At 40.3% G+C, this 14,064-nt stretch overlaps 3 protein-coding genes across 3 annotated transcripts; all 3 read right to left on the bottom strand.

Moving 5' to 3' along the window:
* Window positions 1-2,427: 2,427 nt before the first annotated feature.
* PKNH_0106100 (mediator of RNA polymerase II transcription subunit 10, putative) lies at window positions 2,428-3,393 on the bottom strand (the record flags this gene model as incomplete). The annotated part of the gene is made up of 1 exon (XM_002257517.1): window positions 2,428-3,393. The coding sequence occupies one exon, from the start codon at window positions 3,391-3,393 to the stop codon at window positions 2,428-2,430; it is 966 nt and encodes a 321-aa protein (XP_002257553.1).
* Window positions 3,394-4,592: 1,199 nt separating this feature from the next.
* On the bottom strand, window positions 4,593-8,705 carry PKNH_0106000 (conserved Plasmodium protein, unknown function; the record flags this gene model as incomplete). The annotated part of the gene is made up of 1 exon (XM_002257516.1): window positions 4,593-8,705. One exon carries the CDS (start codon window positions 8,703-8,705, stop codon window positions 4,593-4,595), a length of 4,113 nt encoding a protein of 1,370 aa, XP_002257552.1.
* Window positions 8,706-10,837: 2,132 nt separating this feature from the next.
* PKNH_0105900 (AAA family ATPase, putative) lies at window positions 10,838-12,853 on the bottom strand (the record flags this gene model as incomplete). Its single annotated transcript, XM_002257515.1, has 1 exon — window positions 10,838-12,853. One exon carries the CDS (start codon window positions 12,851-12,853, stop codon window positions 10,838-10,840), a length of 2,016 nt encoding a protein of 671 aa, XP_002257551.1.
* Window positions 12,854-14,064: the final 1,211 nt, after the last annotated feature.

The raw sequence follows: 14,064 nt of genomic DNA, 5'->3' as shown, positions 1-14,064 counted from the left end.
AAACGCACAAACATGTATAAACGCACAAACATGTATAAACGCACAAACATGTATAAACGCACAAACATGTATAAACGCACAAACATGTATAAACGCACAAACATGTATAAACGCACAAACATGTATAAACGCACAAACATGTATAAACGCACAAACATGTATAAACGCACAAACATGTATAAACGCACAAACATGTATAAACGCACAAACATGTATAAACGCACAAACATGTACAAGCACGCATGCATGTACTTTCCATATGACGAATGTGGAGTAAATTTTCAAACGGAGGAACTTGGAACCCCTCTTCAGCCATGCGATAAAATGTGAACTCCGATGGTGAAAAGAACGAGGAAAAAAAAAATAATAATTAAATAGGGCGCAAAAGTTTCATTTTAAAAAGCGGCTCCATCGGGAGGTATGCACGGACAGCTGACGCCTATTAACTATGTGCACGCATGTTTACTCGCTTATACCTACAGACGTACTACATGTTATACGGGGGAGTGGGACGAGCATTAAAACGTAGATATGGACTGCATAGAGTTTTTATGCGGATTGATATTGACACAATGGAGGAATGTAAAAATGTAGAAGCTCATCAACAACAGGAGAAAAGCAGAAACGTGTACTTCTGCATATTCCTGTGTAGGTTATTTTTTTTATGTCAACTGGTGGAGAGTTTTTGTATGACCATTTGCGGGAAAATGAGAAGAAGCCAATTTTGGTATGCTCTGTTCCGTTTCGCTGTGTACCGCTGCGTATTATCCCGTTATATTTTATTATTACTTTTCTTTTTTTTTTTCCTCCCATCCGTATTGCTGGATGAAGCTTCTCCGTGGAAGAGGTAGCAAGAAAGGAAAGATTGCACATTTTTCCCTCATCAAGCCGTGGCGACAGTACTGGTGGCGCAAAGGACGCAGGGAAGTTGCGTCGGACGGCAAATTTTGGTATACCAAGGGGAAAAACATGCAGAAAAAAAATACACGCTTTACACCGCGCATGTATTTGCTCATGTGCATGCATAGGCGGAGAAACTCCACCAAGTGCCGACAATATTCGGAAGGACAATTAATCTATCCGATATTTTTTCCGTGGTCCTTCTATATGCACAAACTTATATGAACATGAGGGTATTCCCTCCAAATGTACACACAACGTTAAGTGTGTTGGAAAAGGAACAAATGGGATTGATATGATATTGTCATGTTGTGATGAGACTTCACCTCCACCTTAAAGATATTTTCATTTGTGCCTATTCAGCTTTTTACCTGCCAGGGAAATGTGGCTAATTAACTTCTCGACGCAAGGTCCACACCGATATGCGAGCTTGCACATGTGGTTTAAAAAGAAAAAAAGTTTCAAACATGCACAATATAAAACATTTGAAAACGTAACAATTGTTAGCTCCTTAATGGTTAAATGGTGCAGTGAAACACAGGTAAAAGAATTATCAACATAGATGAGGAGATATTATCACCAAGAGAAAACGCAACTTATATTAATGTTCCGCCTTGGTAGTAGAGGCCATTACTTAAAAAAATAACCTACTTGATGGAGGGCAATAACTATGGGTGGTATGCCACCATAAAGGGGGGTTTGTTCTTTGAGCGGGTGATCGGTTGGTCGAATACCCATAGTGACAGAGATGATCATAGTAAAAAAGCCTGCATGTTCATATGAACCAATTTTTTTGCAAAGAATTATTGCTCACGCCTTTTTTGTTATGTGCCGTTCGCTATGTCCCAGGTGGAGGTATCCCCGCGCGCACATAACAAAAAAGGCGTGAGGAATAACTTCCCACGTGCAGGGACGCATTTTACCTATCCTCTACACAAATTTAACAAAATGGAAAAAAAGAAAAAAAAAAAAAAATTATAATAATAATAATAATAAATAAGACGTTTCTCATGCGCGATGCATACACATTAATAGTTACAAAAACAAAACAAACAATTGCTATAATATTTCCCCTGTAAACAATCACACATATAGAACCTTAAAATTTAGAGTAAAATACCACTTCGCGGCAAATATAAGGACAACTGTAAAAAAAAAAAAAAAAAAAAAAGAAAAAGTTCGTTTTAAGAAGTGCCCACATTTTAGTTTATTTTTCGTAGCAAAATTTTCACTTCCCCAGACTGAGGAACGGCACGATTATATCCAAAGTTGCATGTCCAGATGCTATGACATTTGGCCTACTTCAAAATGTTGAGAAATGGGAGACAAAATTTAAATACCAAATAGAGGGGGTAAGGCCGAACAAATAAATGACTGATTAGATGGGACATCGCACTATGCATTGGTGGAACACACAAATAGGAGGTTTCACCAGATAGAGGTGCATACGTGTCATCCCTTGTGTTAGTGCCTAGTTGGGGTGATGCTTGATCTACTGTATGCTATATATCTGGCGATGCAGCTTGCTCACTCTTTTTGCAACTTCCGCCTCTTCAATTCTTCAAAGTACGCCTCCGCGAGCTCCTTCGGCACATGCACATTTTCGTAGTAGTTCTTCCCACCCTTTGGAAGACCCCCCATCTTACTGGGAGCAAGGGAGGCATACACAGGCATCGTGATCCCATCAGCCTCTTCATTCATAATTTTATTCTTAAGGGTGCTATCGAACGCGGCAATATTCTGTATTAAGTTACGATATTTATCGCTTTGTTTCTTGCACTCCACAAGAAGGTAATTGTAAATCCAGACTTCCGGACTTTGGTAATTATCTACAGCTTTAATTAGTCCGTTAGGGAAGGTAACTTCATCCAGTCTGTTCTTTCTATTATTGATAAAGTTATTGAGACTCATCAGGCTCTTCTCATATTTGTACATTTCCTTAGTAAGTTTTTTGCAAATTTGGGAGTTTTTATTTTCGTTGTTTTCCTCACGGCTGTCCTCGTGACTGTTATCCATGTTGTACTTTCCACTGTTGTCGCCGCTGTACCCGCGATTGTATTTTCGGAGGTATTCCCGCCTGTTATCATTACTGTGTGTGTGGCTATTTTCCCGGCTCTGCTCACGACTACCCTCGTCGCTATTCTCCCCACTATGTGTGACACTGCTGTTGTCGGTTACGTGATTATTCTTGTCCTCGCAAATGCAAGCTATTCTGGTGAGCTTAGAAATGATGGACGTAATTCTTTCCTCAAGGCGATCTCTCCTGTGCCTCTTTCGGCCCTTGCAACTGTCCCCTTCTCCTTCATGCAGCGACTCATTGCCTTCTCCTTCGTCTTCTCTCCCATCTGACCCATCTTCACCATGACCACTCCTTCTTTTCAAGTCAGTCGATTCGACGGGATTTCCATTTTCGCTTGCCACTGCTTGGTCATTATTCTCCGTCTCATTTCCGAAATGAATTTTTAACTTGATTCTTCCCTTACCTTCGCTCATTCTGAGGCTTCAATTTGGACGCCTTCGATGAGCTGTCAAATGGAGCGGTGAGAAGGGCATGGGAATTATCAGGAGACGAGCATCTCCAGATATATGAATCCAATGATCCGGACGTACCCTCACCCACGTTTCTTTTTAAACTTTGTTGTTGGCTCTATCTTTCTTCCTCCTCACACTGTACCCCCACATTCGAACAATCCCCTTCGTATAAAGAGCAGTTGCAAAATGATACTTCTCCAAATGGGGTGGCCAATCTCGCTGCACAGAGGTGATCAATGTATCTTTTTTTTCTTCCTCCTCCCTTTTGTCACAGTGCAGAGAAATGGTTATTGAACTCCGCACAAAATGATTCACCAAAGCAAACCCCCGCGCGTGAGGGGAAATTCACCGACCATGTAGTCACCGATGCGTTTTTTTTAAAAAATAAATCTAAAGGGGGGTTGGCATTAATTGGAATGCCATTTATTTATTATGTGTACCTTTGGTGAGTATCCCCCCTCTTGGTGCAGGTCCCTTCATTTCGATCATGCCAAAACAATTCATCAATGCTTATGTACCCAACTTTTAGCAGCAACAGGTTTTTAACACCAGTCGGGTTGGCACATCCCCATGTGCTGTTATGGCGTCACGCCTTCCGACTAGCTAATTTAAAATTACCATAGGGAGAACGTCAACCTCTCAATAATGCATCAAGAAAAGGGCATAAAATAAGGCGGCTCTTTTTTTTTTTTTTTTTTTTTTTTTTTGTAATAAAAAGGGATGGAAAAAAAGAAAACGTTTGGGAAGAAGAACATCCAAGAAGGAAAGAAATTTGACCCTTCCTCATGGAGACGCAGCCCACGAGGCGGAAAACGTTAGGTATGGTCCTCCTTTCAGGTGTGCCGCCAGACGATCCCATAAATGGTGAATTCACCACTTTACTTCTTCTATGCATCAGTTGTCTTGACGTGGGTGGAATAAAAAAGGGTGTGCATTTTACGGGGAGGAAAATTAAAAAAGCATGCGGGGGAGATGCGCGTAGGAAGTTCTTAATGTCTGTCCAAAGGGACACAACAAGCGAATGGAAAAAATGGCCGCATTGATGACAACCCCATGCAAACACAAAAAAAAAAAAAAAAAAAAAGCAACAAAAGGGAGGCATAAAAAAAGGGAAAATGAAAGAGAGTAGAAAAAAAAAGAAAGAAAAAAAACAATAAAAACTAAAGCGCACATAACTCCCTGTAGTGGGAAATTATCTGGGACATCTGTTCCTCCCAGTAACTCATTTTACTTATAGACTTCATAGATACGTCAATCAAACTAATGCGATAAAATATTTTCTTACTTCCTCGTGGGATGTAGGTATTTTCCACAACTTTTCGAAATTCGCGATTATCCTCTCTGCTGCATTTTTCTTTTTCCCTTCGGAGATGGGTACTTCTAAGTGGATATGCATAAGACGTGAACCTTTTTGTGGGAATATATTTTTTGTTCTTCTTCTTCGTACACAATGCGGTAGGAGGAGAGTCGACACTCTTCTGATCACTGTTCGCTTCCTTTTCCCCGTCCATGGCGTTACCATCCTGTTGGTCCACACCGTTCGCGCATGTGACATTTGACACGCCCTGTGATCGTCGGCTTCTACCCCTTCGCTTCACAATTAACGGTTTGAATCGATTGGCTTCCAACCGCTGGAGTACTTCCTCATCGTCGTATCTGTTGTCTTCCTTCGCGTAAATATTAAAAATGGTGCTGTTATCACACAGTGTCCTACTTATTAAAAAGCGGCAAATGAAAAATATCATATTTTTGTAAATCCTCATGGCCTTCTTAGGAATATCCCTTTTCCTGTTCACTATAATTGTCTTCTTGTTCAATTTGGACTTAAGTGATTCACTCGTCAGATAATTAAAGTGCTCCATGGTTATCAATGTCTCGCTGCTTAACATGCGTCGCATTAGCTTCTTTCTGTTAACCTTCTTTTTCAAGCTGGGCTTATACATGGGTATGTATTTTTTAGCGTATTGGTTCACATTGCGGTAGAGTCCATAATAGAGCTTGCGTGTATGGTTCTTCATTTCGCTCTGTATATAACTCAGCCTTGATTTGGTGAATTTGTTTACTACCCCTATAGCATCGATAATGAGTTCGTTGCCCATAAGGAAGTGTGTATTCTGTAGGTACGTGAAGGCGGAATGTTTGGGTGTGCCCCTACGTTTCGTCGCCTGGGGAAGGGGTTCATCACTTCCCTTCTTCTGAGGGTTGCTTAACACACATTGTGAGAGAGCCCTAATTCGCTTGACATCAATAAAACGGGAAAGGTGCTTATTCCCCTCAATATAGCTGTTGGTACCGTCTGTGGAGGTGAAGTTCTCCAAACTTGCATGGTAGTAAGCAAAGCTGGAAAATATATCTTCACTTTTTTTTAAAAAAAATAATTTCTCAAATATTTTAATCAAAAGTAACATGCAGTGGACAATTTGAATTTGTCCTGCACTGAAACAGTGGAAGTACAGCAGTTTATAGAATAAAAATTTTTCCTTCTCTATTATGTTTATCAGCATGACTAGCCTTTCCTTTTTCGCCTTCGTCTGCACACTGTACCTGTCCTTGTTCAATTCATTTTTACGGAAGAGGAGGTAGTTTATCAGGTTGGCATTTCCACCATTCTGCTGCCTTAAATGGGAGATTTCTCGTATTTCGAAACTGTATTCATTTTTTGTTGCGAAATTCCAGAGTGCCTTTTTGACTCTGCCTTGAAGATGAGCAATCGCTTTGTTGATCCGCTCTTCGTACCCTTTTTCTGTGTACATAACTTTCATTTGATTCAATAATCCTCTGAGGTGATAGTGGCACTGCTGAAAGTACAACTTCACTGTAAGGTTAAACTGATTTGTAATAAACCAGTTATAGTAATAATTCGTTTTAACCTTCCTATCGTAGAGGTAGACAAAGTCGTTCTTCATTCTATGAATGAAAATTTCATCAACTTTACTGCGCACTTCACTCCACGTTTTTTCTTGTACACCCAATTTTTGCATAAGCATGGTCAGGTAATCCTCCTGCAATTTGTTGAACACACTACTGTATGTGTTACTCATTTCGTTGTAGACTTCCTTCAGCTGAGTGAATTTCACCTTCAATAATTTTTTCCATTTCGTCTTGTCCATTTGTGCTTCTTTCAGGAAGAGCAGTAAATCTCTTTTCCACTCCTTCAAGGGGAAGCTTTTACGGCATGCTAGGATAAAGTCGGTGGTCGTGGCACGGTTATGGCGTTGGCTACCATGATGAGGGGCATTATTAGAGGAGGATTTTCCTCCATTCTGTTCCTCAAGCTCTGCCAAATTGACATTCCAAAGGGTGTTCTCCTTCCTTTTAATTCGTAGAAAAGGATTGTGGTGCAAGTACGTTGGGGCTACAATGACACATCGTTCGCAAATTATATGCGCCACGTTCTTCAGGAGGGTAATCAAATTGATGTAGTAAATATCCTTATAGGTGTCGAAGATAGTGACCAATTTTTTGAGGCACATGGAATAGTCTCCCTTCTTTAGGCTCAACAGGGCCTTTCGCACCTCCTGGCAAGTGCACGGAATGACGTATTTGAAAAAAAAATTGTTGCTGAAAATATAGTTTCGGTAGGCGTAGTTCATGTAGGGGTGACCAAAATATGAGAGTTTTTTTTTCTGAGGCCATTTAGACGATGCCCACCAATCATGGGCGCACTTGGCAAGGAAACCGCAGTTTTCTCCTTCTAAAAAGGCGTCTGAACCAACCCTATGACAGTAGTCCAAAATATTGTATCTATTCGCGCTCTTCCACGACATTTCCATTTGTAACCGATTCAACTGCTTTAAGTAATCATTCATGATGTCCTCATCCGTTCGTTTGTCCTTTGCGGTGGTAACCTCTCCCTCTGGAAACGACCCTTCTATGTGCTGTGTCTGCTTCATCTGTTCCGTGCTTGCACAAGGTAGGACAGTTTTACCGCTGCGATCACTATTTAGGTGGGCCACGTACAATTTGCCCTGGGGATCCTTCTCCCCCCCGAAGGGACCAAGAGGATCATTATAAAATAAATGCCTGAAGTGGTCCATCGAGTGCAGCGCAGTGTCCACTGTCCTATTACCATTCACATACAGATGGACATTATTGCTATTAGATAGGAAAGCCAAATTTAAATTCCTAAATATCTCCCAATAAGTTAGCTCGAAAAAATTACTTGGTACATACAGGGACAAATGTTTGTAGTGCCTATTCCTCTGCTTTATTAATTGTTGTATGTTGTACCGATCCACCATATCACTGTAGTCCTTCATTCCGCACTTCAACTTTAGTTCGACACTTACGTACTGATCAGGGAAATGGTTGTTTCCTCTCAGTTCAATGGTGTCTCCCCTTGCGGCACCCTCTGGATAGCCCAACTGTAACTCTCCCCCCGTATCTACGTGGCCATCAGATGGAAGCAAAAAAGGGGGAATGGCAAATAAATCCTCTTCCACATACCCAATACGATTTTTTTTTGACTTCTTACGATAAATAAAATTATGCGAATCATAAATTGCCTTAAATATAACTTTTCCGGAGGAAGCCATTTTTTTTTTTTTTTTTTTCAATCGTTCAAAATGCTTTAACTGTTTTATATATATCTCAAAACATTTCAAAACCTGTGGGAAAATATCCTTATAATTAGTTTTCTTCAGATAGGAAAGGATGTGCTTCTTCACATGTTGCAATTTTTTCTCATCAGCTACGTGTTTAATAAATTCCTTCATGTCTGTCCAAATTTCCTCCACAATGTTATCCGAATTTTCCTTCAAGTAGGCTAGAAATTTTTTGTAATGCTTGAGTAAGTACATCTTGATTTTTTCTATTCCATCAAATAGAATGTAATTGGTTCTGCTGAAAACTCTACTAGCCAAGGTGTTGCCACGTGTGTACCACTCAAGCGAATGCTTCACGAAGTCGCTAAATTGTGAATCGAACACGACAAAATTGTTATGGACAAGCAAGTTGTTTTCAAAGATCTTCATTTCCCTGTAGCACATTTTATTTAGCCAATAATACTGCAAAGTTATATTCACATTTTTCACTTCACTTTCCTTCACAACTTTTATCACAGTATTTTTTAGAAATACATAACTGTAGAAATGGATGTACCTTAAAATGTGGAAGTATGCGTCTGGCGACAGGGACCCTCTCAAAGGTGTCCTTCCCGACTTCACTACGCTGCTCCAGTTCTCGTTAAAAGGAGTCTTTCTCTTCAAGCCACTTGTCTGTTTCAGCACTATCATTCTGTTTCCCTCCCCAATGATATCCAACATCCCCTCCATTTTTGCCTCGCTCAGTTCACTTTATCAGTAAGTATAAAGCGGGAAAGAGAAAGCTGCAAAGGCTGTTTTTATTACCTCTAGCGGAGGGTAAAAAGGAGGAAATGGGGCTGTTCTACTTCACAACCCATGTGTGTGCGTACATGTACATATGTAATCACACAGGGGGGGGGTCGGAAATAATGTAACGCACTAATTACACCGAGACAGAGTGCTCAGGTTAATCTCCCCTTTTGGCATCCGTTTATAGATATTCTTCTGCGATTATATGTACTTTTTCCGGTAACCTTAAGAAGAGCATCCCTTAGCTCCTCTTTCCCACGTTGCTTTATCTTACTCTCGTTCGGTGTTCTTCCACTTGTAACACCCCCTCCTGTTCTTCTCACAGGCGAAAGTACACACTCGATTGGAAAAATCAGTTCCTCCTTTATTCACGAACCCCACACTATTCTGGACGGATATATATTTGCTAGCAGTGCAAGTGACAGTAGCACACGCACGTGGGGGGGGCAATCCCTTCACCCGTCACCCGTCACTATTAACTACGCACACTGCAGAGATGAAAGCATTACTAAGGAAGTTATTTACGCTGGCACATTGGATGCGTTTGTGTTTATTCTCCTCTGTGAAGAATCGCCCTGGTGAAAACACTTATGTGCTCCCTTATAAAGACGATTATGTATACGTCCACGCGCACAGGTGCCCCTGCGCATGGCTAGAAAACGCACAGGCTCCCCCGCACACACAATTAAAGAAAATTCAATACATTACTCATACAAAACAAAATGAGAAATTTTAAAACAAAAGGTTTCCTCACTCGCGAAGGTGTAAAATTCATACGCGAGTCATTAAAAAGGGGACAACCACAAGTGGCAAGAGAAGAACGCACTTACCCTTCCTGAATAAAAAGGGGGCATTCGTGGCGCACCGCCTTTAAAATTGCGTACACTGCTTTGGCCTTTGGAAAGGGGGCACAAAAAGGGGGTAGAGCAAAACGGAGCAGTTACTGAAAAAAAAAAAAAAAAAATTCAAAAAAAATTAAGTGTTACCGATTTAGGGTAGCTATTTTGCAACCATATATCGACAACTCACGATGTACTCAAAATAACTGGTCAAAAAAAAAAAAAAAAAAAATGGAATAAGAATTTATGAATTGCTAATACCAATCAACGGTTTTCATTCTTTCGAGGAAATTTGCAATTCTAGAATAAACAAATTTAGATGAATTCTTTTTTTAATGTCCTTTTTGCCATGCTGCCCTTTCATCAAACAGAAAAAAAAAAAAAAAAAAATTAACATAAAATTAAAATATAAAAAGGCGTAGAAAAACGCTAAAAAATATGACGAAACGTAATGCCGACATGAACCGAAGGTTTTTCTCCCCCCAAAGCTGAAACGGGTTTCTTTTTTCGTGCTTGATCTAAACAAGTGTTCTATATTTTTATAAGTGGCAATGATGTGGGGGGTGGCCGACAAGAGCGATTCGTTCTCGGTACCTCCCAATAGAACGAGTACTCACTTCCATGTTTAGCCCTTTTGTTAGCTGCGCAAAGATGCACATAGAACATATCTACCTTAGATGTACAATTCCGTTGTAATAATTTTTTTTTTTTTTTTGCGTCTGCGTGCGAGTAGCAACATCTGCAGCACGGCGACATTTACTTCTTTACGGGTTTCACATAAAGCACACATATTCACCTAGGCACTATGCATGCACGTGTTGCCTGGCCACTTCCCGTTTGCTTCGACAGACGCAAAGCTTTGTTGCGTACGCACCCACCAAATCGAATGCAAAGTTATGGAAGAGCGGAAAAAAAAAAATAAGGGTGAAGGAAAAGTTACGTCTGCTACGCCTCTAAACGAAGAAAGTTGCATTCCACAGGTATGCAAATATGAACGCATTGAAGGGTTTTTGTGCGGGCATAGTAATACAGCCACCACTACGCAGACGTGCTAGCCAAGCCAGGGTGCACTACCATATTTTGGACTCACTCCGATTTTTGCGGTAAAGATAAAAGGGACAAATATAGTAACATAGTGACATAGTGGCTTGGTAAAAAAAAAAAAAAAAAAAAAAAAAATTTATCCTTCCGATAAAATTGGAAATATAAGATCCTCCCGCCTGTTCCCACCTTTTAATGCTCCATCCCTACTTTGGTCTTGATCTGAGGTGAATTATCTTCCTTCGAATCATCCCCATTGAGTCCTGTGATCGATCTTGCCATTGATGCTGTCGTCACCGTGTTGGATTGTTTCTCGCCCAAGTTGGGCTCCATGTTTGCACCCATGCCCATGTTTGGTCCAGAGTTTTTCCCGGAGTTTGTGCCTGAGTTTGATTCGCCCTCTTTAGTGGCACCGGGCGAAATTCCACTGGCAGATCCTCCTGGGGTAGGAGCAGCGACGTGCATATTGGTCTGCATTTCCCCGCGAGCTTCAAAGGAATTGCTTAAATTCCAACTAACTATTAAATCGATGAGGTCCTTCGAAACAACCTTAGAATTGCTACCGAAGACACAGTTCTGTATGTTTAGGCAAAGTTTAGAAATTTGTCTTCCTGATAAACCAACGAGACGACTAGCCAAAACATCCAGGTATAGATCATCTATTGATGAGTCTACAACGATGTCGTACTTCTTCAGAGGGAAGACGTATTTATTAAAATAAAGAGAAAGCATTCTCCTAATTTCGTTAATTTTGGGGAAATCAAAAATGTACTGCTCATCCATTCGATCTATCACAGCAGGGTCTAGAATTTCCCTACAGTTGGTAGCTAAAATTATGCAAAATTTTTTTGATTCTGTTCCTGTGTGGTAGAGGAAAGTAGCCAGTGCATTTCGAAGGCTCTCTGAAAAATGAGCCGATGATTCATTTCTCCCTCTTCTCAAAAACGCTTCAGCTTCATCAAAAAAAATCACACACTTTTTATTTTTCCTTCGCTTTATAAAGTCAAAAATCTTGTTCAGCTCTACAGAAGCATGAACACCTAAGGCACTTACATCACCTCCATTAATTATTATGTAATCGAAATTACTGAAGTGGGATAGTGTTTTCGCAAATAATGTTTTTCCTGTACCTGGCGGACCATGAAGTAAAATATTCTTCAGGTAAAGGTCGTATCTTTTTGAATTCGTTAAGCTATTAATTGACCAACTTAGCTTTTCTTGTAATTCTTCATTTAATACAATGTTGTTAAAGAAGTTACTTTCCTTTATGTTTCTCTTTTTTAAAATCTTTTTCATCAAAAGAATGTTTTTTTTTAAGTTAAAAATATCAAAAAATTTATTAATATGCCACAAGGATGTCTCTCTTATAAGCTTTGGTTTTCCCAGTTTCGTCTCTGCGTAGGATCGTATCAATCTAGTGGTATGTTTTGTAGTATAAATGCCCACAGAGGTAAGTGTAACTACCAAGACAAATCGGTACAATCTCTCTTTATCATTTAAAAATAGAAACATAGAATTATTAAATTGCTCAAAATATTTATTTATACTTTCCAACTTGGTTTTTCTTTCCTCATCTGCTTTCAATCTTAAGGTCTTCAAATGGATGTCAAGGTTTTTTCTTTCTCTTTCGATGAGTCCTTTATTTTCTTCATGTATTTTTGCCTTCATGTTTTCTCTTTCCAGTAATTTTTCTTCTTTTATCTGTTTCATTTTTAAATTTAATAATTCCAGTTCATTTCTTTTTCGAATATTTTCTTGTCTCAAATATTGCTCATGTTGATTTTTTAGCCATTCCTCATTTTGTTTCTGTTGATCTAGTAGCTTCTTCTGATATGCTTCTGCTTCAAGTCTCGTTTTGTATTCGGCTGTGATTCGTTCCTGTTCTTGTTGGTAGTTTATGGTTTTCCTTTTCTCTTCATTTTCAATTCTCATTTTGTTGCTAAGATATTGCGCCTTCTGTAATGATAATTCTTCCATTTGTTTTTCATACTCCTTTTGCTTCGTTAGCTCCTGTAGTTTGATTAGTTCGAATGCTTTCTTCGAATTCGACGACTGATCCAGCTCCTTCAGGGCCTTCGCTCCTCTTTCCAACGCTGTGGGGTCGAAATTCCCGGTGATGTGCTCCCCCCCCCTGTCGTCCCCTCCGCTGTTCTTCATCCCGCCCCCTCCCGGGGCCACCATCTTTTTGGAAATGTTCGGGAAGTTCATTCTGGTGGGAAGGGAGATGTGCACCGGGGGGGAGGCTAAGAACTTTCAACGTGGGAAGGTGGCGATGTGCCGAAGTCGTGAAAACGATACAAGTTCACCTTAGCCAGAAGTGAAACCGTGGAATAGACACTTTTCACCACGCGCCTGCAGGAATTACAATTCTCCAATTGTTCCTACTAGTGTGTGCTTGCTTGTCCTCTTATTGAGATAACTGGTTAGCCCCAGTTGTGTCGTCTCGAATTGGGCCACTGTCACCTGCGCACCACATTCACGCTTACATCTGCGGCGCGGGGTGCCGACGTTTTTGAAGAGGCCAAGTTGGGGTGAAATGGCATACTCAGACCCACGCCTTGCACTTTTTCATAAAGATTTATGTTAGTACAAGCATACGTTGGTGTTATGCATACGTATACATGAGCATATATGCATAGAGGGAAGCTTTTTGCTTTTCCTCTACAAGACCCCTTTGGCACATAACCTTCTTTTTTTTTTTTTTTTTTTTTTTTTCGCCCCCCCGCTCCGCTGCTACTATGTTCTACAAGGATAAACTCAAGTGGATCGGTAATTTCTCCACAAACTATTTCACCACAAAATTGCCCCTTCTCTAGAAGGCGTTGTAAGAAAGTGTGATCGGATCCTCAGGAGAGTTGCGAAAATTTTTCACATTGTGTTTTCGCCCCTCATTCGTATCTCTGGCTGTTTGCTTTGTTTACTTTGTGCATTTTTCTCTTTTTCTCTTTTTTTATTTTTTTATTTTTATTTTTATTTTTTTTTTGAGCGTGCCCTCTTTTGTGATCCTTTCGATTACCCGAGTTGGAAAACCACCGCAACGACGGTGCCGACAAGAAAAAAAAACTTTTTCTAATAGAGGAGTGGCACGGTGCCTACATGGGGATACTCATATTTTGGGAGAGCCACCTCTGCAAAATGCACCCTCTACTATATTTTAACTGTCGGCTAAGCGCTTCGCGGTTATGAAAAATAGTCATCATATAGGCAACAGCGAGCAAACCTATCAGTCGGCAGTTTTTTCCTTGCACAGCTCGTTGCGAACTGCTTCGCTAGCCGTACCGCGTCGCTTACGCTATCGACAAACCAATAGGGAGAGGTGAAGCGTATGATTGCCCCTGTAGAAAATATGCATTCGTTCCCTTATATAGGCATAAATACATAAACTTAAATGTGTCGCCAACGTCATTTTGCCCTTCTTC

This window comes from Plasmodium knowlesi (assembly GCF_000006355.2).
Source record: "Plasmodium knowlesi strain H genome assembly, chromosome: 1".
Lineage (NCBI taxonomy): Eukaryota > Apicomplexa > Aconoidasida > Haemosporida > Plasmodiidae > Plasmodium > Plasmodium knowlesi.
Note: the sequence above shows the minus strand (reverse complement) of the source record. Positions and strands in the feature narration are given on the sequence as shown.